General features: G+C 38.5%; 1 protein-coding gene across 2 annotated transcripts in view; it reads left to right on the top strand.

The window, feature by feature from the left end:
* Positions 1-10,000, top strand: part of LOC138022391 (AN1-type zinc finger protein 1-like) — a 185,980-nt gene that overhangs the window by 43,981 nt on the left and 131,999 nt on the right. For both annotated transcript variants that reach the window (XM_068869512.1, XM_068869513.1), the window contains exon 3: positions 9,310-9,370. In XM_068869512.1, coding sequence (XP_068725613.1) covers positions 9,310-9,370 — 61 coding nt within the window. The remainder of the gene's footprint in view (positions 1-9,309; positions 9,371-10,000) is intronic.

Raw genomic sequence — 10,000 nt, forward strand, 5'->3', positions numbered from 1 at the left:
GGTAAAGCTTGCTTGGGCATTCCCGTTTATGTGCATTGAACTCTCTCTCCGTAGTGTTATTGTCAGACAGGTGTCTTGTTAACCATAAGCGAATTGCTTCTGAAAGTTTCAAGAAATCCCATTTCTCCCAATCTGGATCAATTCGTACCAGGTCCTTACGAATTCCAGGCACTTTATCTAGTGTCGTTGAGACAAACCCATTACATGTAACCGTTTCCAATTTGTCCAATGTTTGTAATGGTTGAACACAATGTGTCAATTTTTCGCTGAGCTCGTTGATTCTGTTCGGGTCTGCACCTGTCACTGTTGGCAGATCTAGTATTTCTTTAATGTAGGCCCTGATTATTTTGTGCTCCTTGTCCAACTTCCCTTGTAAGATTCTTTTCACGCAGTTGTATCCTTCCATAGTGAAGGGCAATGCTTCAATTGTTCGGCTAACCTTCACATTGACCAAATCTCTTAAATATGTGAACCTCCTGATCGAGCACACTCGTTTTGCCTATAGTTTCTAAAAATTGACCCCAAAGTCGCGGCCAGTCCACGTAGTCCGAACCATCTGATTTTGTTATTACTAGCTTCGGTAGTTTACACACTGCTTACACACTTTGCTTACACAAAGTCGCGGCCAGTCCATGTAGTCCGAACCATCTGATTTTGTTATTACTAGCTTCGGTAGCTTACACACTGCTCGTCAAGGCTTGATGGATTCCATCCTTTTGATTCTTTGTTGGTAGCTGGTCTGTCTTTAACTGCATCTTCATCTTTTGAAGCTCTTCAAATTTGGCCCACTCTTGTTTCAGGTTGACTTCAGTTTCTCTTTTCATTTCATCCAACCATTTCTGTAGTTTTCCGATTCCTTTATCTTCTTGTAATTTTTCATCCATGTTTGCATTCCAAGCCCCAATTTCGGTGACCTGTTCTTTTGCAGCTAGTTTACTTGCTTCTCATGTAGTTTACGTTGGCCGAGATGGTCTTGAGAGTCTCTTGATGTCTTTTGATGGCCTCCAAGTTGTTACTCTCGATAACAGAGTCTGTTTTGTCCAAGTTCATTTGCAACTCATGGGTGAGTTTGATTTCAAAACTGTTCGCTGTTGCTTCCATGGTGTCCTTCGGTCAACGAAATTCAGAACATACTCCGTTAATGGTCCTTTTGCTTGTCCTAATATCCCGTCGGAGGTGCCATGTTTGGAGAATGTTTGCCTCCTAATAACAGTGTTCCCCAACTTAGTCCCAGAGTTAAGTTTGTAATGGTTTATTCTTAAAGGGGATGTGTCACACTATTTGAGTCAAAATTCAAAACATGAAAAGATGTCTTTGCATCAATGAACACCAAGAAATACAGTGTAACACAGTAGTTTTGTTGCCAGTGGCCACTGAAGTGCACTGAAGCTATTCTTTGTTGTCTGCAGCCAAGGATGGAGGGGATGCAAATGGATTGAAACTTGAAAAAATTGGCTAGTCTTTTCCGAGTTTGGAGATGACTGTTGTTCTCTGAAAGTCGCCAAAAGTTAAATACGAATAGCTCTTTTTACTTAAAAAAATGGAACGGTACGGGATACGGGGCGTGTCCCTCCAATTTTTTGCAAACTATCTTGCAAATAGACAGCAATATGTACAGATGGGGAATACCGTTTCATCAGAGCAAACAATGACATGCGGAATTCCACAAGGGAGTTCCCTAGGTCCAGTATTATTTTTAATCTACATAAACGATTTACCAAACTGCTCCAGTGCTTTAACATTTAGAATATTTGCAGACGATACAAACGTCTTTGCCTCAGCATGCGACCTGAAAACTCTCGAGAAAATAGTTAATTCTGAACTTAAAAAAATTAAAATATGGTGTGATGTAAATAGATTGTCAATTAATTTCTCTAAAACAAACTTCATGATAATCAAATCGCCAAAGAAAAAAGATGACCAAGTAAATATCAATATTGAAAGTGCAGACGGTACGATAAATGTGCTACAAAGGAAGCAAAAAATAAAGTATTTAGGTGTTTTACTTGATGAAACGATGTCTTTTAATCATCATATTTCATACATCTGTACAAGAATTGCACGAAACAATGGTATTATGTCTAAGCTGAGACATTATCTTACTCTTCCGCAAATGAAACAAATGTACTATAGCTTAATATACCCATATATTTCCTACGCAATATTAGCATGGGGAAGCGCATATAAAACACACATTGATAAGATACAAACTAAACAAAATCATTCTGCTAGGCTTATTTTCTTTGCCACCACTTATGGCGAGCACACAGAAAGTGCACTTCCTCTGCTAAATGTATTAGATGTTCTGACGGTACATAATGTTTATCGATTTCACATTTTAAAATTCACGTACTCTTGGCATAAAGGCCTCCTCCCAAAGCTGTTTTCAAATTATTTTCAATATGCTAGTAATGTTCACAACTACAATACCAGGTATGCATCGAAACAAAACCTTTACGTAAAAAAAGTGCGAACTAACACAGGAAAACAAACAGTCGGATATGCTGCATGTATTGTCTGGGACACAATTCCCTCAAACGTTAAAGAACTAAATGTATACCAATTCTCAAAACAACTGAAACCTCATTTACTGTCAGAACAACATAGTTAAATATAACTTAAGCATATACTCTTTCTTTCTTATTGTATTCTACCTTTAAAATTGCTTCTTCGAAGATTCTATCTCAATTCTTCACAACTTTAAAAATCTGGAGAACTGGCTAGAAAATCTTAGGATTCCTTCAGCTCCAGGCTTTTAAGTATTACAAAAATATTATCTTTTCTCTATTTATGCATATGTATGTTATTAAGTACAAAGCGAATAAAGGTGTTGTTGTGCCACATTATATTTCGTATCATCTCAGTGAGTTGTCAGGATTGTTATACATGTGAGCTACATTGTAGAGAACTAATTTAGATTTTTACCCAGTTTTGGCCTAAAATCAGTAAATTTAGCATGACAGTGCCTCTTTAAAATCACAGTCTCGCAACAATCATCACCTCGCATCAACTCCCAAACTCAACTCAACTAAAAAATCTCTTGATACAATATTCACAAAACTAAAGATATCAATTTCCAAAATATATCTATTTCAAGTCACGAAAAACAAGCAATCATGTTGTCAATTCCCAGAAACACCTTGTAAAATTCATTAATAATTCATAAGGGTGACAGCCAACAGAAATGCACTATTCAGGTCACATGCATGGCCTGTAAAGAATGATAAAGTTCAACTGTCTGAAAATGCAGGGAGGGTTTGAAAGGGTAGCAGGGAAAAGCTGGGGTTGATGAATGAATTAATACAATAATTGAAATGAATTATATACAACCACATGTTCCTGTATGAACACATTGAACTTTGAAAGAAGATGAATGAGACAAAAACAACACCAAACACATTTTACTTTATTATTACTTTGTTACTTCTCATTTAGCACTGCCTCTTTATTTTCCAGTTATCCAAAACTTTACCATACAGTTATTAAAAACTGCACTCAGGACATCACATGACACTGAACTTTTCCTCCTTTTGCACCTTATCCTTCTTTGCTTCCACACAAACAACAGTGCCATCCTTATTTTGTAAACTATGTGTAATTCCTTCACTTCAGTGAGCCGAACAACTTTGTCTTGAACTTGAAGTGCAGTCAGGAATACATCTATTGAGGCTTGCTAAAACCTCATTGGGTGTTTCGTCATCTACAATACTTGACCAAATTTGATCTTTCGCAGTACATGTTTCTTCTTGTTTGAATTTCAAGGTTGAAAGAGATCAGTAAATCTACTGGTTGGGCAAAAGCATCACTAACAACTTTAACTTTAAAATCCAAGTGTTCCACTGAAAACGTGTTTGTCAATTTAAGGACATTGTTGCCCGAAAATAAGATAAATATCGACAACAGCCTCAGTATAAACATCCAATAATCCCAAAGGCTCGGCTTTACAACACTGCTGCTCATGTTGTAAAGTAACATTACTTATCATCCATATCATAGGGAAAAAAAAGGGGATAAATGAGCAAAGAGTATTAATATAATAGAACGTTAAGAACATTGCCCTGCTGAATTTTGTTACATGTAGGTAAACTAAAAATTGAAAAATCACCAACAACCGAACTCCCAGCAGCGGTATGTTGGAAATGCCTGAAATTTCTTTTTCTTTCAGCTGTTCTTTGTTAATTGTTCTTTTTTAATTATTTCACGGTCTTCATTTTAGCTACCTAGAGGGAGGTCACCACATTATTCACAACACTGTTAATTTCGAAACTTTGCAGCTGGTTGCCTGACTGTGTAGCTTGTAGGAGGAAGGTTAAATTTTACTTGGCCACTTACATAAATTTATTACACGACCGGTTTTCACAAGTTTTTTCTCTCGCTACGGTAGTGTTTCACTCCTTGGCCAACTGGTTTCACTTTGTATGTCACCCTTGCATTGCATTGATTCACATTATTTCCAATCCAACAACCTGTACCTGAAAAAGAAATTTCAACCATGAATGAAGTGATGAAGTGCTTGATTCACATGCGCCTATTTGCGTACGGGGAGACCAATTGCTGTGGATCACACCTGAGATAAAGCTTCATATCTCTCATCGTTGCCAACTATATAGAACTTTTCGTAAAAACCCTTCAGCTGAAAACTGGAATGCCTTCAAAAGACAAAGAAACAAGGTCACCTAGCTGAAGCGGAAAGCTCTACGTGGCTACTTTGGTAGCACAAAGTCTAATAAATCTAGCCCAAGGGAATTCTGGAGAAAACTGAAGCCTCTCTTACCGAACATGCGTGGGTCCTACTCACTCCAGGCAAAGCAACTATTTAACAGCTGTTTGGCGGAGTCAGGACTAAGCCATTCTTTGGCTGTTGCTGAATCTAAGTTCGACAAACATCCCAGTGTAAATGTAATCGATGAGATGATCAAGATCAAGAGTTCTCCTTTAGTTTCCAGCCAGTCACTGCTAAATATGTGGACCTGCTATTAGATCTAAATGGATCCAAGGCAACTGGCGTGGACGGTATTCCCCCGAGGCTTATGAAAACGTCTGCCCCTGCTTTGGCGACCCCCTTGACTCGCTTGATAAATTATTGTCTCAACCAATCTTGTTGGATTAGCGAGTGCAAATCTAGCAACATCAGTCCAGTTTTTACAAAGGGATGTGAAGCTACCAAAGTCAGTTATCGTCCTATCTCAATTCTACCCTGCGAATCTAAGATTTTCGAACGAATCATGTATTTATTTACTACTTTGTGTACAAAGTGTACAACTACTTTGTTTCACGCCTTCAACTCTCCGACAGTCTGTCTGGCTTCTTAAAGGTGCATTCTTGTTGCACGGCACTGCTGAAGATTACAGAGGACTGGAGAGAAGCATTAGATGAGAGACGAACAGTCTCTGTGGTGTCTATAGATCTGAGTAAAGCGTTTGACACTAAAGTATGTGACACTGGAAGGAACCCAATTACGATTTCTCGCTCACCTCTTGATTGGAGTACTGCGTCAATGAAAACTATTGACTTTTGCCTTCTCAATGCAAGCTAGGTCAATAAACAACAAATCGCATATTACCAAGGATTTTGTTGTTGAACGTAATCTGGACATTCGTGCTCTAACAGGGATGGACTGGCTCAGGCATCACCGACCAAAGAATAATTACTGAGATATGTCCCACTGGATATCTTTTCCAACATGACTTCCACTCTTAACTAAAGGAGGTGGGGTGGCGATTCTCTGTAAACAAGGTTTTAAAGGGGCACTGTCATGAGCTGCGCATGCTTGAGTTTGTTCGCTCTTGCGCTCCAGGAAAATTCTAGCCACCTTTATGGATTCACGCGTGAGTCACATATTTTGGCATTTAATGAATTCTGTCAAACATAGCGCTCAGAATTTAATATTTACCTGTCAGGAAGAACTTTCCGGATCAATAACCCTTTGTAATTGTGAAAGTGCTTGCAGTACAAAGCGAAATTACTGTTGCTGCACGCTTCATTGCCAGCATTGAATTTAGCTTGCAGCCACCACTGTCGACTGCAAACGGATTTATGTCAAATCTGTTTTTCCAAGAATTTAGTCGCTTCTTAGAAACATTTTTAACTACTCCAGACCAACTGATTATCTGTGGAGACCTGAATTTTCATGTAGACTCTACCAGAGACCCCATTGCAGTCAAATTCCTGGACTTACTTGATACCTTTAATCTTGAACAACACATGAAAGAGGAGACTCATAAAAATGGCCTTATCCTTGACCTCGTGATCACTAGATCTGACGACAATGACCTTATTCCACACGTATCCGTGACTGACCCAGCAATCTCTGATCACTACGCTGTGCTCTGCAAGAGATCCATATCAAAACCATGCTACCCCGAAAGGAAGGTAATTATCGGAAATTAAAGTCCATCGACATGGAACAATTTGCTGATGACATTAGCAATTCGTCTCTCACAGATGCTGCGAACACCAAGAACATCACATCTTTGTATAATGAGACACTGCTACATTGTGTATCAATTGCACCTCTTAAAAAGTGCTTTGTCACCATTAGACCAGCTGCGCCGTGCTACACGGAGAGGATTAAGATGAAAAAAGCGAAAAGGAGAAGACATGAGCATCATTGGCGCAAGGTCAGATCCACCATCAGCAGACAACTTTACATTAACCGCTGCAATAAATCTGATCAACAGCCTTATTTATGAATCCAAAATGACTTCTACTCCTCGGTCATACAGTAGAAGAAAATAAGTCTAATCAAATTAAATTATTCTCTGGCTAAAAATGTTTTTTGAAAAGAATATAAGCTTTTGGCTGTCGATCTACAGCCTTTCACAGATAAAACATTGACATTCTTTACATTCAATGTTTTATCCGTGGAAGGCTGTAGATTGACAGCCGAAAGCTTACATTCCTTTTCAAAAATAGTTTTGATGACAGCCAATAAGCTTAAACTCAATAACGATAAAACTGATCTCTTGGTGCTGCACACCCGTCACTGTCTTCCTCCGCAGTCAAGCTCCATTTACGCAGTCAGTGAATTAATTGTAGCTACTGATTCGGCTAAAAACATCGGCGTTTATTTTGATAACATCCTGTCTATGAACAAGCATGTGAACTACCTTTGCAAAACAGCTTTTTATCATCTGCGCAACTTGGCCACTATTAGACGGTTCCTATCCCACAAGCACTGTGAAATCCTTATACATGCCTTTGTAACTTCTGGTATTGATTACTGTAACTTTCTCTTATCTGGCCTCCCTCGGTTTCTGTGCAAAAGCTCCAAAATGCTGCTGCTCGTCTACTCACATACTCAAATAAATACAACCACATTTCCACGATCTACATTGGTTGCCTGTCAAGTCAAGGATTCAGCTCAAGATTTTGATCTTGACTTTTAAAGCGTACCACGAAATTGGACCTAAATTTTATTTAATATCTTTCAGACTCTTTAATTAAATATACGCCTAGGAGAACACAACGTTCCACCAATAAGAACTTGTTAGTAGACCCTACATGTATGTATAATCTTGAGTCTTATGGAAAGCGCGCTTTTTCAGTCATTGCTCCCTTACTCCGGAACAATTTACCAGATGAAATAAGATCTATAACATGCTTATTAATAAGTTCTTCTTAAGAGAAGAGTTAAGTCCATTTTATTTAGCCTTTTTAAGCGCTATTGGTTAATTAGTTGAAATGGCGCTATAGAAATTTTGATTATTATTATTGATTATTATTATGATTATTGTTTTTGTGGGATAATGAAGAGTGAAGGTTGCAAGGTATACTTCATATATGGTGCTCAAAAGGTCATTTGTTCCCAGGGTTTGTCTTCATCCTCTCCTTGAATCTGCATATCTGCTTATTCAGCAAATTTAGGGGTGAGCTTTGAAGTGGCAGGGTATTCTGCAGTTAAGCCACATTGGGGATTGGAGCATTTTATTTGATTAAGGTGGCATGTGGGTCAGCACTTTTTTGTGCTTTATACTGACTTGATTTGACAGCAATTGTGAAGCTTGAAGAGTTTGGTATTTTGGGAAACCATGTAACTTAGGTAGATGTATGAAGGCATGAATGAGGGTTGTCATGAGGGTTGTGTTACCTGAAAATGTCTCTATTCTTGTGTACATGTATATAAGAAATAGTGCGCGTAGGCGGGCCTTTCCTTTTGGCTTTCCTTTCCTATCTTTCCCCCCTGCTTCTTCCCCCATCTGTTGTATCTATCTTGGCTATCATTTGCATGAATTTGGTTTTATCAACGGAGTTGATAATGTAAATTGGCCACCGTACAGAGATTCTAAAAGCTGACGTTTTGAGCGTTAGCCATTCTTCAGAGGATTCGCTCTGACGAAGGGCTAACGCTCGAAACGTCAGCTTTTAGAATCTCTGTACGGTGGCCAATTTACATTATCAACTCTGTTGATAAAACCAAATTTTTGTAAACTACTTCCCCACCGACGCAGCACCACAGTTTTTTTAGGAACTACCCCCTTCTATCATTTACATGTACAACTACATTCCAGCCATATTTAAGCTAAACACAAAAACTCTATCACAAATTGAATCCTCTTCCGTTCCCACTCTACCAGCTTCCTGTAAATGGATCACTTGACGAACAACACACCAGCCTCTCTCTTTATGCATGTCGCGGGAATCCTTGAAAACAAGCTTTTCCAAATAAACCCACAGGGAAGCTGTCTTGCGGCTAGTTGCTACCAGGCATGTCCCCCTCATGGTTTTAGCTTTCCCCAATTATGCGGCTATTAGGGCATGAACCATTTGCCATACATTGTGTAATATTTAGCGGAGGTCCACGTGCCAAAGGTGCATGCCCAGAGTACATGTACCATTGGTAAGAAAATGTGGTAATCCATCTGTTCAAGAAAATGTGGTTTTGGTCACCGTACGTCCATCCCTCCATGTATGCCACTGTGAAACTCTGTGGTGCAACCTGCATTTTTTGCCAGGAACATCTTTGATATAGGACATCCATGTTATGGTTAATTGACACCTGTTAATACAAGTTGTCAGCAGACCATTATCATGTGACCATATCACAGGCTCAAGTTTAAAGCTTATCGGGGTCATCTGGTTTTTGTTTAAGTTGACAGCTGACCAGGTACTGGTTTTCGATTGGATCACCCGCTCAAGCCTGGTTAACTTATTGTAAGGATAAATAACACGGGAGCTTTGCTTTTGGACTTGGCTAAGTCTATATATTACCTGATTTAATTTCCACCCTTAAAATAAAATAAGCAATGTATCCATCTTTATGCATGTTACATTGTCAAGAGAATCAAGAACATGATTTGTTGATTTTAGCTTAAAACATCGTACAAAGGCATCACATGGCTGCTCTGTGGACTCTAAGCAAGAAAATAAGGTAATCTCACAGACTACATAAAAATATTATTTCCTCTAGGTGCAGGCGCAGATCCAGGAGAGGTGAAATGGGTGAATTTTCACCTCCCTTTTTCTGAGCCCCCCTTCTTGCACACAGACCTCAAACACCTCAACCAGGCTTTGGTTCTATTACATTATTACAAAAATTCACACCCCATTTCAAAATCCTGGATCCGCACCTGAGGTGGTTCATGTTTTAAGTAAGTTAAATGTTAGACTGGTGTGAGTGATTTACTGGTAAACAAATACTCTGACTGAGGAAGTACACTTAAACTAGGAAATAATTCAAATACTACACAAGAAACATAAACTTGTACATGTATTGCTGAAGAATTTTTCAAGGTCATTCGACAGCCTATCACCGAAGTTTCTAGCCCTTTTTGTCAACAAAATGTGTATGCTGATTGAAGAACATGTTTTAATGTAAAAAAAAGTGAGAGTAACAAGGGAAACCATTACAAATAATTATATAATTATTTCTTAAGTGTAAATAAAGTTGCAAAGAAAGTTAACAGTCCATAGTTTACATACCAGTAAATAAGGCTTACCTTCTCTTTTGAAAATGTCAAAAACTATTTTAACTATTTTTAAACCTTACAGTTCATGTACA

Source organism: Montipora capricornis, chromosome 10 (assembly GCF_036669925.1).
Source record: "Montipora capricornis isolate CH-2021 chromosome 10, ASM3666992v2, whole genome shotgun sequence".
Lineage (NCBI taxonomy): Eukaryota > Metazoa > Cnidaria > Anthozoa > Scleractinia > Acroporidae > Montipora > Montipora capricornis.